At 43.3% G+C, this 21,626-nt stretch overlaps 1 protein-coding gene across 4 annotated transcripts in view; it reads left to right on the forward strand.

The window, feature by feature from the left end:
- Positions 1-21,626, forward strand: part of LOC145407026 (serine protease inhibitor dipetalogastin-like) — a 48,700-nt gene that overhangs the window by 15,010 nt on the left and 12,064 nt on the right. For 3 of the 4 annotated variants that reach the window (XM_080278042.1, XM_080278045.1, XM_080278044.1), the window contains exons 2-4: positions 8,484-8,540; positions 11,577-11,723; positions 13,396-13,599. In XM_080278042.1, the coding sequence (XP_080134168.1) occupies positions 8,484-8,540; positions 11,577-11,723; positions 13,396-13,599 (408 nt within the window). The remainder of the gene's footprint in view (positions 1-8,483; positions 8,541-11,576; positions 11,724-13,395; positions 13,600-21,626) is intronic. The other variant, XM_080278043.1, reaches the window with a different exon arrangement.

Raw genomic sequence — 21,626 nt, forward strand, 5'->3', positions numbered from 1 at the left:
TTATGAACGGATTTTCATGAAATATTTTCGAGGAGTAGGGTATGGCCCAAGGAACGATCGATTAGATTTTGGTTGTGATCCGAAATTATTTGTTTGTTTGTTCACACCATATATCCAAAAGTTCTCAGTGAATTCCAATGAAATTTTGTGGAAGGGTGGGCCATTGGCCAAGAAAGAATTTATTAACTTTGGGGGCGGATCCGGATTCGGGTCCAGCATTGACGAAGGTATGCGCTCTTTGAGTGCCCCTCTAGTTTTCGTAATGTGGAAAAAAAAAAGTCACTGATTCTCTCTCTCTCTCTCTCTCTCTCTCTCTCTCTCTCTCTCAGTACGATAACATTTTTCTTGCCAGCTTCAGACAACTTTATTCAGGTATGGGGAGACATTGGAACTGGAAACATCAGATGAAGGCTCTGTATACATCCTCCCAGCCAGAGATCATTCCTAAGCTGGGTAACTTTGCCTGGAGGTAGTGGTTGTCCTTGTAACTCTAAGCTGAAACGTGAACCTAGTGAACTGCAGGATGAAGTTGCCCTCCAGGCCTCCACCATACTCCGCTTGGGGGATAGGGATGTAGGTGAGGGACGCTTGTATAACCAGGCAGTTGATCCGCCTGGTTACATCGGTGCCACGACAAGCAGGCATCCCTTTCCAGCACCCGTCTGGAAGTGGAAAAGTTAAATGCAATAGATCATAGTGAAAAGTTTAAGTTACACACCCGTTGTGGAGAAGTCCGGCCAGTTAATACGTAAGAGGTTTCTGTTAGTCCCCTCTCGCAGCTGTGACGTGTTTGTCCAGGAAGAACACTGAACAGAGAAGATTTTACCTTTTTTTCTTTCCTGGAAGACTTGGGAAGCTTCTGTACTTTTGTTTTTTCCAGGAAGAACGAGAGACGTCGGAAATTTCTGTAATCTTGTTTATTCCAGGAAGAACATGAAACGTGGCAAGCTTCTGCACCTTTGTTTATTTCAGGAAGAACAAGACAAGCAGGAAGCGTCTGCACGCTTGTTTATTCCAGGAAGAACAAGAGACGTGTGAAGTTTCCACATTCTTGTTTATTCCAGGAAGAACAAGAGAGAAGGCAAGACCCTCCACTCTCTTTTCCTTGTCTTTCCAACGAAAACAAGCCACACTTACGACGGGGAGGTCATCGTACGTTTGTGAATCTGGAAACACTAAAGCCACAGACGTCCGTGTTACGTCACTTCCTGTACACCGTCAACCCTCTGGCCGGCATACACACTTACAGCCCTTCACCACGAGCACGTAGTTACTGCCCGCATAGTGTTGTGGTTCTTTTCTTATCCCGGGGTTCATTTATGTCATTTCGGGGGTTCAGAACGTGCCGGTTGGTTCAGTTACAAATTTATTTAATGTGAATATTTAGCTGCTGAGAGAGGGGACGCCTTCACGTGGTGGCACCGATATGATTAGGTGGCTCCAACGCCTGGTTATACAAACGCCCCTCAGCTCCCTCCCTATAACCCCTCGCAAGAAAAGGAGGATGTGACTGCAGGAGAAGGGTAAACAGTCCGATGATTTTGCGTTCGTTTGGGCCTGGTATTGCGACCACCACCAGCACCAGCACCACTACTATTACTACTATTACTACTACTACAAATATTTATACTACTACGGAAACGTCCTTGTGTAATATATTCCTGATGCTGCCAGACGATTCTGTTTCTTTTAGCTGAGACACCCCTCTCGGTCAGAAGACGTCATGAAGGTTATCAATACCCTGCAGTTCGAAAAGTACACCCTAAGCTGATTGTAAGCGTCTGGAGTGGTGGTGGTGGTGGTGGTAGTAGTAGTAGTAGTAGTAGTAGTAGTAGTAGTAGTTGTTGGTGATGGTTGCTGCTGTTGTTTTTGTTGTTGTCGTCATTGTAGCCCAAGGTTCATCTGAAATGTGAACTAAGTGAACTGCAAGATGAAGTTCACCTCCTCCAGCAGTCCACCATCCTTCGTTTAGGGGGCAGGGAGGGAACTGAGGGGCGTGTGTATACCTGGGCAGTGACGCCTCCCAGTTATACCGGCGCCACCACGTGAGGTAATATACAAAGATAAAGCTCATCATATTAAAGTAGGAAGAATAAACTAAAACAGTAAAAAATCGGACGTAGCAATAAAAAATAGGGAATATTTCATTGTGCTATAAGGGTTACTGGAGATCCTTCAACCCCTTCACCAAGAGAGACTTTCTGTTTGTCTGTCTTAGCCAGGCGTCATAATCCCGTTAGGAGTGACCGTTTGTCTTTAAGTTTGTTGTTTTAAGGGGAGGGGCAATAACCGCCCACCAACCCATTTGTTGAAACGTAGGGAACATGTATGGGTTCGTTATATGGTTATTACCCAGAGCTGTAAAATGGTTTCCTGGCTTACAGGAAACCATTAGGCTTGTCACTCAGTGTAAAACACCTGAAGAGGAAAGAGGGTAACAAAAAGTGACAGGAAGGATGGGAGAAAAAAGAAAAGAGGAGGGCAGACACAGAATAAGAATGATAAAGGTGAGGGAGAAGTAGGCAGCACTAGGCTACATCAAGTGAGTGGATGATGGTCGCCACCACCTGTCACAGAGAGAGACGTTTCCGGAGCTAAATATAATCATCTGGTGGTGATAATGACTGATTATCTGGCTACACGAAAAAGAACATGACAGCGTAACAACAAAGGTCATTGCCGCAGTACAGGAGTAAAAGTAGATATATACTTATATATATATATATAAAGTTGTCATCAAATGTTAAAATCCACATAAAACGCCAAGCGCACACCATAAAACTGTATAAAACAACTGCAGTTAAAATCGTATAAAAACTAAATCTGAGTGAGGAAAACATAGTAGTCACAGTAGTGAATGAACTACCAGGAACATCAACATCCATCCCTGCATGCCACTAGAATCATTCTCCTGACTGTTCTTGTTTTAGTTGTGCCACATTGAACATTTTATAGTCGCGGCGCGCGACTCTGAGGTTATTTTCGTGATTTGGCAACCTACCATTCGAAAGTGCATCTGATTTCGTGTATAAAATGAGACGCATGTGATTCGTGTATAATGTTTTCATGTATAATAATATTCGTGTATAATGTATGCGTGCATAATCTTATGATCGGTGTATAATATGATAAGAAATTGGATGCACATTTGAATCATAGTTGCAAGGGTACGATAATGACCTCAGAGTCGTGCCCGCGACTTTTATATAGTCATACTGCGGATTGTGAATACGACATAAAAAGGTCCTTTTACATGGTTGTAATGTTTGTTTCATCAGTTTTGTTGTACGTGATATACTGGCACAAAATTAATGTTACCCTCTCAAGGACAGCACAGACGCTTTGTTATACATTAGCGACTCGTCAAATAATTTTATTAAGTTAAGGAAAGCGTCCAAACTAAAACGATGGAGAGCATCGCGATTACGAAGAGCAACAAAGTACTGCATTAGAACAGAGCTGCAGTAAATCACTAAAGAAGAAGCCTTAAATGTATCCCAGTTGACTGCATACAAGGGGATTTATGGGGATTTATTTCTGTTGACGGCACACACGGGTCGTTATGACAGATAATCAGTTCTTGCCAAGTCCTAGTCTTCCTCGAGAACGTGACCCACAACAGTCGATGTTTGTTACTGGTTCCCAGTTATGAATGAATAGGACCTTAACGATACAACTGAACCTGCAGTGCCTTACATTCACTGCTGCCACGGGCATCAGAGTCAGTCCATGGTGAGCGTGGTCACAAGGGACGAGGGGGAGTCAAGAGAAGGGGCGTGGCGTGACAGTTCCAGGCGGCTGTGTTGGAGGGGGTGGCGGAGGCATCCCCACCAGTCACACCCACTTCCATTTTTTCCTTTTGTTTCATTTTCTCTTTCTTTTATCCTTTTACCTTTGCTTTCATTTTACTATTCTTTCTTTTTTCCTTTTCTTTCTTTCTTTTTTTTTTACGAAGGGAAAAAAACTAAAGGTGCGTTTCGTCAAGGTCTGGTTTTAATCGCGATGCCTGACTACACTGTCCATGAGACGAGGTCAGAGGCAGAGGCAAAACAAATCGCGGAAAACTTGTAGGTCCTGTTGCTTTCTTCTTACTATTTCCGGCCATGAGTTGGTCCTGTTGCTTTCTTCTTACTATTTCCGGCCATGAGTTGTTCCCCTCTGATGCCTGTCTCATTTTAATTATCAAGTAACCATATGTCTTTCTCCTAAACGAACAAGGCCTACCCATCACACAACCACTATACTCCTTTTTCTCTAACTTGGCTCAGATTTTCGGTGTTTTGCAGCTTATTACACGTAGCTCAGTAGCAGAAGAAGACAGCACTACTCTGCATCCTTTCCACAGCACTTCCTCTTGACTGGCATCATCTATTGGAACAACTGGGCATTTAAGGCGGAGAGGTGGCAGTTTTAGGCCAAGTTAAAGTAAAAAGAGTATAGAGCATACTGGAGGACTAACATCGGAATCACAGTCGTATTTCCCTGCCTCCTCAGTCCACAGCCCCGCCTAATTATGTGTCCAAGGCTGATACATTCGGTTCATTTGCCATTGCCTTGTTTAGAACGTGGTAAATACGTACGCATCATGTGAAAGTGGAAAGCGTTCGTGTTCCTGATTTACGCGTCTTTCACCGGGCGTTTCTGGTGCCTGCTGCCATTATAATCTGAAATGTCTTAATTAAAAAAAAAATGTAGAAAATCCTGCTCAGACTCTTTGTGTGTGTGTATGTGTGTGTGTGTGTGTGTGTGTGTGTGTGTGTGTGTGTGTGTGTGTGTGTGTGTGTGTGTGTGTGTGTGTGTGTGTTTCAGTCTAATGGTTGAGGGAGTGCGGCGTGGAGTGGTGCCTGGTTCCTGCGTGACGTGGTGGGGACGGGGAGGTGAGCTGAGACACAAACCAAGGCTCTGTTCATAAACTTTCTTGAGATTAACTTCCTTTTAAGATCATTGAGTTATGGTTTTACTCTCACTCACAAAACTAAGTAGCGCATGAAAATATAGGGAGACTATTATCGAGTAAAATCCATTATCATTCTCTTAATCTCTTTCCTCGCAGAGAGAGAGAGAGAGAGGAGAGAGAGAGTGAGAGAGAGAGAGAGAGAGAATACAAACAGTCTGATCTCTAGCCCCAGTGAACCGCCACAGAGAAATGTGTAACGTAAAAAATTGGCTCAGATTTTTTGTGGCTATGACTCCGGGTTGAGGGGCGGGCTTTCCACTGTGGTCCGTGTAACCCAGCAGGCCTAATGACAGGGGCTGGTGGCCGTAAGTAATAGCTAACTGAAGATCGTATCCTCAGCGTCTTGAAAATAGTTGAGTCTTTTTGGTGTTATTCTTTCTGCCTCTCTAGCGATGTGATTTAACGTTGATGGTACAGTTGTCGGGAAAATATCAGTTCCTCTTCGTTCTTCTCGGTAGCTGTTAACATGAAATAAGTTTAGTTGTTAAAGTTAGCAGTCATTTGAAAGTAACTGTGTAATTCACCAAATAAACACTAGTGGTCACATGCAACTTTACCCAAAATAATGTGATGTTCTGGGTTACTGAAGGTCATTAGGAGGAACAGGACTTTTGCTGGGGACTGTGCCTCTCGTAGTGAAGGGGTTGGAGAGTCACCATGCACACCTACAGTTTGACAGTCGTCTCTTTGGGTGAATAAAATCGTCCTGTAACAACAATAGTGAATTATGAACGACGTCCTCCTGATAAAGACATAAAAACAAAAGGGGCTTAGGTGTTTGGGAACCGCTAGTTTCTGATGATCATTTAGTAAACCATCGCCAGCAGTAGATGTAATTATCCTGCATGCCACTTTACAGACAGCATTCACCAGAGGGACGGGGAATTTAGAATGCGCTTAAGCTTATATATTTTTATTCTTGCCACCGCCAAGCCCGTTTATTCACCTGAGGGCACCTGTCTCGAAATGGGGGAGTTATATAAAGCCTTCATTAACCCCTTCACGAGGCCAGCCGCAGGTTGAATAGAGCCGTCTGAAGATAAAAAATAAGTAGAAAAATACGTCATCGGATTGAAACTGTGGACCATATGTTAAACTGAATATTCATCAATGTTCAGCTGCAGATTTCTTTGATTTTAGTTATGCGATTCTTTCTTTGACCTCTTCAGTGGCAGGGAGCTCTTCTAAGCTGAATAAAATCGTCTGTCAGTATGAAAGATGTGATTAATGAATGTTAAATTAATGTAAGTGAAAACCCTCACTGTTTGTATGCTATTTCTGTGTGTGTGTGTGTGTGTGTGTGTGTGTGTGTGTGTGTGTGTGTGTGTAATGGTTTCCTGTACATGGTGTGAGTTATTTTTATCACAGCAACCTCAGCATCCTCACCTTACCACTATCACCTTCACAACCACCACTCACTACCACAAGCACCCACTACACAAACATTCCCCCCTACCACCACCACCATTTCTTTTACCACAAACAATCTTTATTACTCACTACTACATCAAGCACCACCACAACTCACAACCACCACCACCATCACAAGTGCCTACTACAACCACCACCATCGCTCACTACCAGAAACTTGTAACCGCATCTTTTTACACACACACACACACACACACACACACACACACACACACACACACACACACACACACACACACACACACACACACACACGCACGCACGCAGATTGTTATCGATTTTTCTGAGGAACGTACAGTATGCAGAGTTAAGTGAAACCTGGTGTTGGCATTATGTGTTAAGTTGGTGCGTGAGGATTTGTGAGCAGAAATTTGCATGTGTTTCTTTTACTCAAACACTTCTGTAAAATGTATTTAAGATTCCAATGTAGCCTCTTCGTGGTTTATTCAGGTACCAGATGTTGCTTCAGGAGTGAGTGTAGTATTGTACAGTCAAAGTCAGTAATTCCCTTTGGCGAGTGTGGGTTTCAAAACCATCTTGAATACTGCAGGTTAGTTCGGCAAAGCATCGTTAAATTTTTTAACAGTTATGTGTGAACTATTCACCAAAGCTGTACAATTGAGGTCCTTCATTCCTTTTAGAAGAAATAAAATCTGTTAATACAGTCTATTTTCCTTATGAACTCTTCACCTTATTGTGAGATCAAGACAGAATTCCTTTTCAGGAATGACCTTCCAAACTACATTATATATATATATATATATATATATATATATATATATATATATTTATTTATTTATTTATATATATATGCAGTTATAAAATCCATTCAGCTTTCCGGGTAGGTATTGTTTATTAATTAGAAATTAGATTTGGTGTTGAGAATTTTCTCACGGCAACTGCTGACGTAGACTGTACATGGTTAATGAGTGGCAGGTGAGGTGACTGGGCTTTATGGGTTAGTCGGTGTAGCTGTAGTGCGTAAAGTTGGCATTCTTTGCTGCCGCTTTGCTATAGTGCTTCTATCAATGCTTTTAGTGAAGGTTATTAAACTTATCTTACAGTTATACTCAGATGTCTTTTGTTTTGATCAGCACTGAACATTTTTTTTATTTCTCGAAAACTAATCGGTTACATGTATTTATGTATGTATATAATAAGTGGTATTGGCACTGTTATAACCAAAGGTTTGTTGACAGTTCCTTCGTTAAGATATATACAGGCTCAGGTCAGGTCACAGATGTGCTTATATTTACCACCGCCAGCGAGGTTGGAGGAAATTATGTATTCACCTATGTTTGTCTGCCTGTTTGTCCACACGATATCTCCAAAACTTCTCAATAAATTTCAATTAAATTTTGTGGAAGGGTGGGCCATGGGCCAAGAAAGAATTGATTAAATTTGGGGGTGGATCCGGATCCTTTGTATTCCACATAATATCTCCACAGATCAGGATCCTTTTTAATGGCATTGGCGGAGGTATGCGCTCTCTGAGTGGTTTCAAGTTTATGACAGTTTTAATCTGTGCTTATTTCTCAACCTGAAATTATGGTGTGATCTGAAAATTTATACTGATCTGCTTTGGAATCTTATGACCCGAAAATTGAATCTGATCTGGAAAGTTACTCCAAAACGAAATACCCATTTTACTAAAATTTATGCTTAATGTTTAACCAGAAACATATTTGTGGTGAAACTAATGAGGGGTAAAATGTACAGAATACATTGGAGTACTTTTTTTCTCTCGTGTCTAAGATTTGTTTTTGTAGACACAGCAAGAGACAAGGGATGATCCACTTCGTAGTCGAAGAATTATGAAACTCTCAGGTAACAGTGTGAAAAGTATGTTGGACATCTAAGAACTAATTAGTGGGCTTCGAAAGTCATTGCTCGCTGTCTTGGTATTATTCGTCCTCAGGTGGACCACTAATTATGGCCGAAACCGTTCCTTCTCCTTCCTTCACATCTTTCTTGTCTCAGAAAATATTTCGTAAGTTTTTTTCTGGGGCAACTGAGCACACAACATAACCTTTGACCTGACCTGAGCTTGTCCCTTGACCTCGGCCCACGTTTGACTTCTGGATCTTCCTCATAGGTCGGTGGAAAACAATGAAAATGCTGAGACGGATCTTTAACGCTGCGGTGGCCCAAGGTAGGCTGGGGGAGGCACTGTGAGGGTCGTCCTCTAACTGGCATTTGTGAGATTCCGTAGCACCTCTTCCTTGGCGATTTATTCTGCTCACTGCACCTCATTGTCCTCTTTTATGTTATTTATATCGGTTAATTATCAACACGGGTTACATCAGTAATATACGGGAGCATATCCGAGGAGCAGCATGTATAGCAAATCGCTAAGGAATTGGTGTTACCCAGCCTCGTCAGCCACCTAGCATACGGCCCACTGGGAGGCATGCCGAACTCTTCCACTCGTCGCTCGTCACTTGTTCGAATTTCTTTTAATATCACCTGCTTTGCTTTAGGTGGACAGTTGTGCTTTTTTTTTTTCTCTTTGATCCTTTTTTTTTTCCTTTTTCCTCTTTTATCGCATGTATCTCCTGTTCTCTTTAGCTCTTGCATCTTCGTATTTCTTCAACTTTTTATTTTTTATGAACGTGTCTCCTTTTCTAGCTCTTCATTTGTGTATCGTTTGCTTTCTTTTTCGTCTGTCTTTACGCTCGTGTTTACTCTGTTGCAGTGTCCATTTGTGCATGCTTGATTTTCTCTGGCATCATTTTCAGCTCTATTGTGCGTCTTTAATTTTTTTTATTATTATTATTATTTTCAGCTCTTCAGTTATGCTTCTTGTTATTTTTTTCTTTAGCTATAATTTTACTCACGTATTTACGACACTGTTCCAGCTCTTCGTTGTGCATTTACCTGTATATATTTCTTCAGCATTTTTTTTTTTACGCGTCTATCCACTCACCTGTATGTATGTATGTATAATATCCATATCAGTATCAATAGTTAACTTTACGTTCTTGCATATATCAATAGTCTGATGTTTTTACGTCTGAATGAGTTTATTGATCACTTGCTTCATATTGTGTATGTCTGAATCACTGAATTTTCACCTCTGTTTGTATCCCAGTAACTCTCGCGTGTCCTGTGTCTTCTGTCTGTCTTGTTCTGGTGAGGGACGCCTTCGTGTGTTGGCACTAATATAACTAGACTGTGGAGCTGCATGGTTATACAAACGTCCCTCGCCCCCCTCTCTGTCCCCCCAAAAGGTGGATGGTGGACTGCAGGAGGACAGCTTAAGCCTGCAGTCAACTGGGTTCACATTTCAGATTAACCTGAGGCCACTACTACTACCTGCTGCTGCTGCTACTGTTACTACTACTACTACTACTACGAAAATATCTTGCTCTCGCGTCTCTTCCTGGCCTTCATCTTTGTGGGGATCAGGCTGGGGAGCGTGGTCTCAGTGCCTCTGGAGATTTCTTAACACATTTTCCTTGCTATTTATTCTACTTATTTCCACCAGAATATCCTCTAGTTTGTTTCTGATTCAAACTGTGTCGATATTAAAGCGATACAAGGAACATACGAGAGAATAGTGAGGTGTCATAGGCAAAATAAATCTCTAATGAACAGGTGCTATCGAGCCTCCTGTGCCACTTAGAAGAAGGGTCCCCATCTGGACGTAATGTGTACAGTAATTCCCGTGTGTCTTTAGATTTTGCCTCTTCCTGTCATAAACTGCCTTTATCTGACTTTCCATCTATCTGTGCCTCGTGTTACTCCATAGCATCGCATTTTTGTATATATATCTCTTCTCTGAGTGTTGCTAAGCTTGTGACTGTTTTGCTGTGGATGCTAAGGCTTCGAATATATGTCACTGTATATAGATAAAAAGATCAATATTCATACTTTATACGAATGCAAAACCTTGGAATATATTTTGCTGTATATACTGTAAATACAAAAGCTTGGATTTCACTGTGCCTTTGATGAGTACAAGAGCTTAGAATGTATTTTTTGCTGTATATATTGAGCACACAAAAGCTTGAATTTCACTTTGCGTTTGATTAATACAAGAGCTTAGAATGTATTTTTTTGTTGTATATACTGAGCACACAAAAGCTTGGATTTTATTGTGCTTTTCATTGCTACACATGCCTTGTTAATTATTGGGCTTTGTACGTACTGTTTTTTTCCCCCACAGACACTTCACCTTCCGCCATGTTGAGTTTTTTCACTAATGGCGTGTGTTCTGCTTCCCTGCTTGCTTCCCCCCCCCCCTCCTGCCACCGCTACCACATTACGCTACCATAACCCCCCCCCCCCTCCGTACGCCATACCTACCACACCACCACACTGCCCTACCATAACTTCCCCTACACCATAACTACCACATCACCACACTGCCCTACCATAACCCCCCCCTACGCCATAACTACCACACCACCACACTGCCCTACCATAATCCCCACCCACCCTTACGCCATACCTACCACATCACCATAACCCTAACTGAACTTCTCATGAAACCATCCCTTCCTCCATCGTAACCCTAACTCTCTCAACCATAACTTACCCTTCCTACAACCATCCCACCGTAACCCCTCCTGCCACCATAACAACTCTACCCCCCTTCCATCACCACCATAATCACCCCTTCCCTAATCTCGCACTCCCATTTAACACACTTCCCCACCCTAACCGCTCCCTAAATCTTCGTCACTACCATACCCTTCTCCCCTTTCCATTTTTACACTTCCCCACTCCTCACCATTCTGACTTATCCCTTCCCCGTAACCACACTCTTTACACACTCCCTCACGAATCCACTAACATCCCCCTTTCTTCCACAACACCACATCTCTCCCCCTTCCATCACCATACTGTACCACCCCTTCCCCGTTGGCTGTCCCCCTCCCCACCTTATTTTCCCTTTCCTCTTCCTCATAACCTCAATGACCTCCCTGTACCAAAACCTCATAACCCAATCTTCCCACCTAAATAATCCCTAAATCACTCTCTCCTCCCTTTACACAATCCCCTCAAAACGTATCTCCATCTCCTCATTCCTCATCATAACCCTCCTCACCACAACCAACGCCTCCCCATCACCACATCATGTTCAATTCCACACACATTCCCCCTTCCCCACGCCCTACAGACGGCCCCAGGGCTCAAGACTCTGCCTCCCCCTCCCCAGCACTGTCCCTCCTCCCCCCCACAGCGGGACGCACCTGCCCCCCGGAGTGCGACGACACCTTCCGGCCGGTGTGTGCGAGCGATGGCAAGTCGTACAGGAATGAATGTGTCCTACGGAGGGTGATCTGCCGGAACGACGAAGGTCTACACAAGCGGCATGACGGGCCCTGCAGTGAGTAATGGGAAGGGGAGGGGATAAGTAGGGTACAGTAGGGGAGGGGAAGGGGGACGGTATGAGTAGTGTACGGTACGGGAGGGGAGGGGGACTAGCCTAGGATGAGATAAGAGTGCATTTTATCTGGGGTATTTAGTTACCTCAGGGTGATCCAGTGGGTCTTGGCTGGCGTGATATGTGCCAAGCAGCAGCCGACATTGCCGCAAAACTAGGAACTTTTTTATAACGAGGATTCGTGTGTGTTTTTTTTATTATTATGCTATGTTCCTAAACGAATAAACAAATGATGGTGTGGGTCCACGGTCATTTGAAGGCAGAGCATACATCACGCACACACCACGTATTCATTTTCTTGCATTTTCCTCATTATTTTGTTTGTAACAGTTATCTAAAGCAATTTTCTAAACTTTCCAGGTCGCAAAGGCTCTCCAAAACTATTAAAAGTGTTTGAGATAGCAATAATAAAATAGCAAAGGTGTCGTAGGGCTAAATAGTTAATAGAAAAAAATATCAGAGGGCTTGGGAAGGGTTGGCTGGGTGAGGGAGGGGCGTGATGCAAGGACTGGGGAAATGTGGAAGAGGAAGTGAATCAAGGTATGGATGGTCCGCGGGAAGGTGAGGGGGGTGATGGAGAGATTTGGGAGGATGGAGGAAACCGAGGGAGAGGCTGGGGATAAAGGGGGAGGAATGAAGGAGGCAAGTGATGGAGGGACTGGGGAAGGGGGAGAGAGAAGTGCGGGGAGGAAAGAGGAATGAGGGAGGGAAGGAAGGAAATGCTGTTGAAAAAAGGAAGGAGAAACAATGGAGAAGGGAGATTTAGAGGTTGGGGGGGAGGGAATGAGAATGAGGGAGGGATGGGATGGGGGTGTTGGGGAAAAGGGAAGGGTAATGAGGGAGGTATGGTGTGGAGGTGCTGGGGAAGAGGGGAGTGAGGGAGAGAGAGGTGATGGAGGGTTCTTGGAAATTATGGAAATGTGAGGGGAAGAAAGGATGGCAGGCATGGGGAGAAGGGAAGATGTGAAGGAGAAGCTGGAGACAAGGAAGAGGGAGGGAGAAGTTAGGGAGAGGGAGGGAGGAGTTATGGAGAGGGAGGGAGTAATGAGCGAGAAGTTAAGGAGAGGGAGGGGGAAGTGAGGGAGGGGAGTTATGGAAGTTACTGGATGCAGGAAATAGATGTGATTGAGGTAAAGTAAAACATTTCGCTTGTCATTTGGCGCCCACCCATGTTTGGCACCCCTTATGACTATTACTTCAAGGAGAGAGAGATAGAGACCAAACCAAAACATAATAAGTCACTAAAACTTCTTATCATTATCAGTTATATTCTTAGAATGAAACCAGTAACCCTCACACGAGAACTAGAAAAGTTTTCATTCTTATCATCCCAGCCAAATCCTCGTCCAATTAGTCTTAATGATTATCTCAACCAACGCCCTTTTTCTCAATCACGTTTTCTCAGCCAAATTCCCTTGCCCTCAACCACATGATCTCAATCAAATTCCCATTTTCTCAGATATATTATCTCAACCTTGCCCTAAGTCATATTATCGCAACTAAATGCCCCTTCCCTTAGTCATATTATCTCAACGAAATCCTCCTTCCGCTTATTTCAGCCAAACGCCCCCTCCCTCAACCATATTTTCTGAAACAGACTCCCCTTCCTTCCCAGCAACCAGACCTACGTCACCCACCCCCGACAGTCGCCCATCCAGGTCCCGGTGCCGCGAGGAGTGCACCAAGATATACACCCCCGTGTGCGGCTCTGACGGCGTCACCTACAACAACTTGTGCATCCTGGAGGCGGAGAGCTGCAAGAAACAGGAGGCGGACCCCACCAGTCCGACCGTCACTATGGTTCACGACGGTGCTTGTGGTGAGTGGTGGTTTGCGCGAGACTTGATGCAGGTTCGTGGAGAGTGATGTGAAATGAAGTTGTGTGGGCTTGGAGAAGGGGTCTTTGCTGAATAAGGTTAGAAATACTTGTACAGTAGATGGCAAGAATGTTGTTTCTTAGGAGGATGCAACTGGATTTTTATTTTTTCATTGTGCAGTACGACCAGTGCCACAGTCCTGCCATCTACCCTTATGTGTTCTGGTCCAGGGTAGCCTGGCCTCTAGCCCCTATAGTCTCACCAATCTAAAACCAAGGTTTGGGTGGGGTCTGGCGCTGGGTGCAGCCATGCCATACTTCCTAAACGAGCGATGAGTAGATTCTGTTAAATATGTAATAGGCATCACAGATAGGTACACACATACTAATACAATATAAACGTAAGTATTCTAGCTTATCAAAGGAAGGTAAACTTGTAATGCATATGGCTCTTGTACATCAATAAAGAAACGTGGCATACATATTTTACAGTGGTGCTGAAAAAAATGTAGTTACTTTTACCGACTTTCACGGTAGTTCTAAGTTGGGTAAGTAATGTAACAATTACGTTTATAATATAATTTGAAGGAATCAGTAGAACATATGCTATTTTCTTAATAGAAATAAATAAGTTAAAACACTCACGAGCGGCAACATCCAGGCCCATACTGGGAGTTAATCCATTGGAGGGAGATTAAGCTTCTGTCACGTGCTTCTACTGTTCACTTTGTTATATATATACCGGTAACTTAAATTATTTTTATAACTTAAATTAGTTTGTCTTTACACACACACAAAAAAAACACACACACACACACAGAAGTGGGTGAAGTCATGTCAGGCCAGGTGGCGAGGTGTGAGCGGACGAACTCTAACGGTGTCAGGTCAGCCACTACCCAATCAGAGTATAGGAAACAAGGCAACGCTGTACGCCGGGAAATCCCCGGCTGGACTCCACCCAAACCTTGGTTTTAGATTGGTGAGACTATAGCACTCCACCCATCAGAGGGACCATTACGGAAAGTGGATATTACTAGTTTTCAGTGTAGTTCTCATCTTTCAGGGGCTTAATTATATGCATGGTTCATATGTCACTAGAACGTTAATATTATATTCTGTACAATATTACCTAAACATCATTTAACCATGCTCACACATGACTGGCAGTGTTGTGTGCGAATTACATCCCCTGCCTGCCCCCCCCAAAAAAAAAAATAATAATAATAATAATAAAATAAAATAAATTATAGAATCTACCATTTCACCGACGTATGTCTTTTTTTTTCTTTTTTGCAATATCGTTCCAAGATAAAATTTTCCACGTAATTGTAATTCAGCAGCATTACTAATTAGTTGTCCGTGTGTGTGTGTGTGTGTGTGTGTGTGTGTGAGAGAGAGAAAGAGAGTTCAGTGACTGGTGATTATTTTACGCTGCTTTTGCTTTTAGGATATAGGACTGCATCGCTTACTTTAGCTCTAGAATATAATTATGTAGCTGATATGAATGCTTAAGGATTCCACTTTGCTTAGGTTCAAATTATGCCACGACCCTCTTGGTGAGACCTTGATTATAATCCTTTAATTAAAACTAAAATTGAAGTGTAGCAGCAGCTATTGTACTGCAGGGAGTGTTGACTCAGGATGGCGTTAAAAACATACGCAATGGTACTTAGAGAGGAGAGAAGTAAAACCAAAGGGTTTAGGCCTAATTTTTCTTCATTGCCTCCACGTCCGTTGGTTATTTAAGTGTGTTGTGTGATGTTATATCCCGAAATTGGGGGGGGGGGTCTTTTCTATGGCATTTCCGTCGCAAATGCTTCTTTATAGAGATTTCACTACCGTCCCTTAAGTAATTTCTCCGATCGTGACGGACGACCTTCACCCAGCGATACCTCCCATCCCCAGCGATGCCGAGGCGGCTTAAGAAGCCTAAACTACACCTTCTTCCTAAGGTAAGCTGCTTTTCAAGGTTTGAGTGAATTTCATGGTTAGGTTAAGTTTGGGTTGGTTAATGATACGGGGGGTGGGGGCCTGGCGGGGGCTTCACCCTCCAGTTAGGACAAGCTTAGGTTTAGTTTGGTTATGATGGGGTTAGTTAGGGCACTGTAAGTTCGATTCTAGTACCGGTAGGTTTTCTGACATGTTTCGATCGATTTGGATTTTCTTCCGTATCTGACTGATAGGGTTAGGCATATGACAGAGAAGCTAGTTGGAGAAGAACAAGGGGGATTTAGGAAGGGAAAAGGGTATGTAGATCAGATATTTTTTCTAAGATGTTTAGTGGAGAAGTATCTAGAGAAGGGAAAGAAAGTGTAAGCTGCCTTCATGGACCTGGAGAATGCTTATGACAGAATAGATAGACAAGGTATGTGGAAGGTATTAAGAATATATGGAGTGGAGGGGAAATTGTTGAGTGCTGTGAGGAGTATGTACGAAGGAGTTAGGGCTACGGTGCGAGTGGATGGTGAGCTGAGTGAGTTCTTTGATTTAAATGTGGGACTGAAACAGCGTTGTGTGATGTCTCCATGGCTATTTAATATATACATGGATGGGGTTGTAAAGGAGGTACAAGGTAGGGCAGTGGATGTGGGGGTGGCTCTAATGAATGAGGGTGAGATGTGGAAGATTCCGGTGTTGCTGTTTGCTGATGATACAGTATTGTTGAGTGAAGATGAATGGGAGATGCAAGGTTTGGTGAATGAATTTGGGACAGTGTGTAGGAAGATGAATCTGAAAGTTAATATAAACAAGAGTAAAGTTATGGTGTTTGAGAGGAATGAAGTCACATGGAGAATGTGAGTGCATTCAAATACATGGGTTGTGTGATGAGTAAGGATGGAACGTTGGGGGATGAAGTGCGTGAAAGGGTACAGCAGGGAAGGAATGTTGTTAGTTCACTGAAAGCAGTGATGAGAAATAGGGAGGTGAGTATGGAAGGTAAGAAGTCACTGCATGATAGTATTGTGATCCCTACCCTGGCGTATGGAAGCGAGGCGTGGACCTTGCAAGAGGGGAACAAGTGAAGAGTGGAAATGAGTTACTTGAGAGGTGCATGTGGAGTGACATGGAGGGACAGGTTGACGAATGAAGAAGCGAAGGAACGTTGTGGGGTGGATGTAGATGTGGTTGAGAAGATTAGGAGAAATACACTGAGGTGGTTTGGACATGTGGAGAGAATGGAGAATGAAGGACTGACTAAGAGGGTGTATGTAGGTGAGGTGGGGGAAGGGAGAGGGAGGGGTAAACAGAGGATGAGGTGGAGGGATGGAGTTGAGAGGTATATGAAGGAGGGGGGAGTGAGTTGGGAGGAGGGTAGTCAAATGGTGGGTGACAGCGACTTGGAGGCGTTTTGTCTGCGGCCACCCTTTGCGGGATTAGGGCGTCGGGCAATAGATAGATAGATCTGACTTCAGGCGACGTATTTCAATCTACTTTATTTAGTTGGTTTTATTTCGTATCTGACTTCACACCCTGTAGAGGTAGGAGTCATTTGCGACAAATTTGTCTCAAAATCGGTCAAAATACCTTTAAAAAAAAAAAAAAAAAAAAAAAAACGAACGAAGGATCGAGGGGTATTAGGGTGTGATAATGAGTCAGATCGGGTCATTTATGGGGAAAGTTAGTTTGCGAGAGTGAGTAACTGACGACGGTGGGCAGGGTGTCGTGAAACAACGACCTCTCTGTATTGGCGCTTAGCCGCTTACAGTGAACCGAGCGAGAGGCAGTGAAGAGTAGTTTGCCCTAAAATAATTTAGAAAACTTGTTTATTCAAAGAAAACTAAATTTTATATTTTATAGACAACTTTTCCATTGTATCAGGGCTTGCACTCACGGAATAGTAAGAGGAGAGTGGATGAGGAATTTGGAAGGAATTTGAGTGCAAAGTGGAGGGACTGTAAGAAAATGTTCTGGAGAGAAGTGAAAAGAGTAAGACAGGGTGGAAGTGAAGTTAGCAGGGGAGTGAAAGATAAAAATGGTAGATTATTAGTGGAGAAGGGAGAAAAAGTGAGCAGATGGAGAGAACACTTTAAGGAATTGTTGAACATAGAGGATGGAAGTAATGCAAGTATAAGTGGCTGGGGAATGGCTGGGAGAAGGAGGGAGGTGAGAAGACAGGAAGAAATCAGTAGGATAGAAGTTGTGGAAGCAATGAAGAAAGTTAAATCGGGGAAAGCCCCAGGAATTGATGGAGTGTGTGGTGAAATGCTGAAGCATGGGGGAGAGATAGTAGTAGAATGGATGTGGAAGATGTGCAGATTGGCCTGGGAGGAAGGTAGAGTCCCGGAGGATTGGAAGTCAGGTATAATTATTCCCTTGTACAAAGGAAAAGGGGAGAAGAAAGTGTGTGGTAATCATAGGGCATTTGTCTTCTTAGTATAATAGGAAAAGTGTATGGTAGGATACTTATAGACAGAGTTAGAGAAAGAACAGAGAAATTAGTTGAAGAACAGGGAGGCTTTAGGAAAGGAAGAGGTTGTGTAGATCAGATATTCATTCTTAGATCTTTAGTGGAAAAGTTTCTGGAGAAGGGAAAGAAGTTGTATGCGGCTTTCATGGATTTGGAGAAAGCATATGACAGGGTGGATAGACAAGGATTGTGGAAAGTGTTAAGAATATATGGAGTAGATGGGAAGTTGTTGAATGCTGTGAAGAGTATGTACGATGGTGCGAAGGCTGCAGTGCGTGTGGATGGTGAACTAAGTGAATTTTTCTCTTTGAAAGTTGGTTTGAAACAAGGATGTGTCATGTCTCCATGGTTGTTCAATCTGTACATGGATGGGGTAATAAAGAGGTACAAGGTAGGGTAGTGGATGTTGGAGTGGCCCTGGTGAGAGAGGATAGTATTTGGAAACTCCCTGTACTGTTGTTTGCAGATGATACTGTGTTGTTGAGTGAAGACGAAGGGGAGCTGCAAGGCTTGGTGGATGAGTTTGAGAGAGTGTGTAAGAAACGGAACCTAAAGGTGAATGTAGGGAAGAGTAAAGTGATGGTCTTTGAGAGAGGTGAAGTTAGTGAATGTACAGCAAGGTTAGATGGTGAGGAATTGGAAAATGTGAGTACGTTTAAGTATTTGGGTAGTGTGATGAGTAAGGATGGAGGTTTGGAGTGTGAAGTGCTTGAAAGGGTACAGCAGGGAAGAAATGTTGCTGGTTCCTTGAAAGCAGTGATAAGAAACAGGGAAGTGAGCATGGAAGTGAAAAAGTTACTACATGACAGTATTGTGATACCAACTCTAACGTACGGAAGTGAAGCTTGGACATTGTTGGAGGGACACAAGTCAAGAGTGAGAGCAGTGGAAATGAGTTATTTAAGAGGAGCCTGTGGAGTCACGTGGAGAGACAGGCTGACGAATGAGGATATAAAAGGAGCGTTGTGGTGTGGATGTGGATGTGATAGGAAGCGTTATGAGGAACACACTGAGGTGGTTTGGCCATGTGGAGAGGATGGAGGGCGAAAGACTGACGAAGAGAGTGTATGTGAGTGAGGTGGAGGGGGGAAGAGGGAGGGGGAGGCCAAGGATGAGATGGAGGGATGGGGTGGAGAGGTATATGAGAGAGGGGGGTGTGAGTTGGGAGCAGGGCAGTGAAATGGCGGGGGACAGGGCGACTTGGAGGCGATTTGTTTGTGGCCACCCCAAACGGGATTGAGGCGTCTGGCAATAGATAGATAGATAGATAGATAATCTAAACATTTTCGGCTCTCTGTGTGTTACTAATATCTGCAGCGATAAGGAGTCAGTCAGAGATAATAGTCAGTAAACTCGAGCATTATATGGGAATTATGGACAACGAATAAAAGAATGGCATAAAACGTATTCTAACCGGGGGTATAGTTAGATTTTAAAATTAGGGTGACAACCATAATTGTGGGCTGTTCCAACTGTGCTCTTTAGGGGAATCCGGGACGTATTCCTCTGACATTCGGGGTAGTCACTGGTTTGGCCAGGCATATTTCAGCTGTGGATGCGCCATTGAATCAAAAAGTTATGAAGGATGCTATCGAGGGCATTCACGTGACGTCATCAAAACTGAGATCCGCCATAACAGAGGGAGTAAGCAACACGTAAAGCTACCTGTCTGACAGTAGGCTAGTCTCTTATTTTCTATGTTCTTATGGCGTCCATGGTTGTCATATTAAGAAGGATCACTAGAAACACTGTACAACAGGTTACCGAAGATTATCCGAAGCCGGGGAGAAAAATCTATAAAACTGAGTGAGGAGAGAAGACGCCAATGACATGTTGGGCTGATTCAGAATCTCAAAGAAAAAAAAAAATGTTAATAGGAACTGTCCATTTCACTTTGTCTCGCATAAGTAAAGTTGTCATTATTCTTGCATCCTAAAGTTTTCCAGTCATCTTTTTTTTTTTTTCCCTGACGGACAGCATAGTGTCACACTTGAAATAAAAGTGGCTTAGGTCTTTACAAATGGGGGACCCAGAGTAGGGCCAAGAGTGGCCTAAGTTAAGTGTGGAAGGTACTGGGTGAGCGAGCCCCTCAATTAGACCCTGGACCTCCCCAGTGCCCCCCTCTTCCTCCTACTTACATCGTAGGCCTAATGCCACCTTCCCCCATGATACAATCCACCTGACTGTAAGCTTCAGGATCATCGGCTTTATTTAGACTTGCTGAGAATATCTGATAATTAACACCTGGTTATTTATCCCAGGAATCACATCCTAGTCTCTGGACAAGTTAGTCATTAAGTACGCATCTTCACCTGTTATTCTAATTTTTCTAACATAACTCTCCTTTTCTTCAGTCATCCGTGCATACACACTAGGAGCACCGGATCGACTTTTCCCTATGTTGCTAGGTGCAGACATGATAAAAATATAAATTCTTTCCAAGACTGTGTGTACTTTGATTGGTTACGTTGTTCTTTGTTCGTCACAGCGGCGCATCCAAGTTGATGACGTCAGTGCAAACCCTGTGTATGGGTAAATAATTAACTCTACTTTGTCTTGGCCTCCAACACCTCACTGGGATTATGACACAGGGCTGGGGACTACATGATTAAGTAGCTGTGCAGTTTCTTCCTGTGCATTAAGAGAAAACGTGGAAACTGCATTCCCAGGTCTACGATATGCATGCCAATTTGAAAGAACTACAAAATAACATCACTGTATCATTAAAGAAGCTAGTGTCCCGATGTAAAAGCCACATGATCACAGTGGTGGCAAATGTGAATGTTATAACCCAGGATACACACAGCGAGTCATCGCCGTCGTCATCGTCGTAGTAGTTGTAGTAGGCTAGAAGTTAGCGGATGGGAGCCCATTCTACAAACATGTTCCAAGATGTCAAAGCGATGTCTGCCCTCCTTCACCTATTTTGTATCCTTTGTAACTGTTGGAGGTGGCTGACCCCCCTAAAAATAAAGGTGGAAAATTTTATGTAGTGGAAAACATTATCAAAGAACCAGATGAACTGTCCTGAGAAGCTGCGCTGAAATCCACGCGGTCACTTTCCTCTGTTTCTGGTCGTTTTTGTTTTGGGGAAGGGGTCTGACCCTCCAAGAATCACTGGGGGTGTCACGCTCCCCAGTTATCGCAGTATGGATTAGAGTCTATTGTATGACATTTACTAAGATATCAAAGCCATATCTGCCCCTTTCACTATTTTTATTAATTTTTTATTTGGTGAGGAGTGTTGACCCCCCTAAATTCACTGTTGGAAAATTATATTTAGTGGAAAATCTTTGGAGGAACCAGACGAACTCACCTGGTAAGTTTCATTCAAATCCAGCAAATAGCCCTTAAGGAGTTCACACACACACACACAGGCTGAATATCGCGCAACGGTATAGGGTAAGTTATAAATGACACCATCCTGCCTGGCAAGATTGAAAACAGGACTATTTTTCTGGAAGATTTGTTTTGGTAGGAAGAACAAGAAGTATGGAACGATTATACAAACTTTTCTCTTGTCCTTCCTCCAAAACAAATGTAAATTAAAACAGGAAATAATCATAAGACTAAGCCTGCATGTGAATCAGCGTCTGGATTTCACCATTACTTAAACCCTTCA

This window comes from Coenobita brevimanus, chromosome 72 (assembly GCF_032717465.1).
Source record: "Coenobita brevimanus isolate Jiangsu-jjx chromosome 72, ASM3271746v2, whole genome shotgun sequence".
Lineage (NCBI taxonomy): Eukaryota > Metazoa > Arthropoda > Malacostraca > Decapoda > Coenobitidae > Coenobita > Coenobita brevimanus.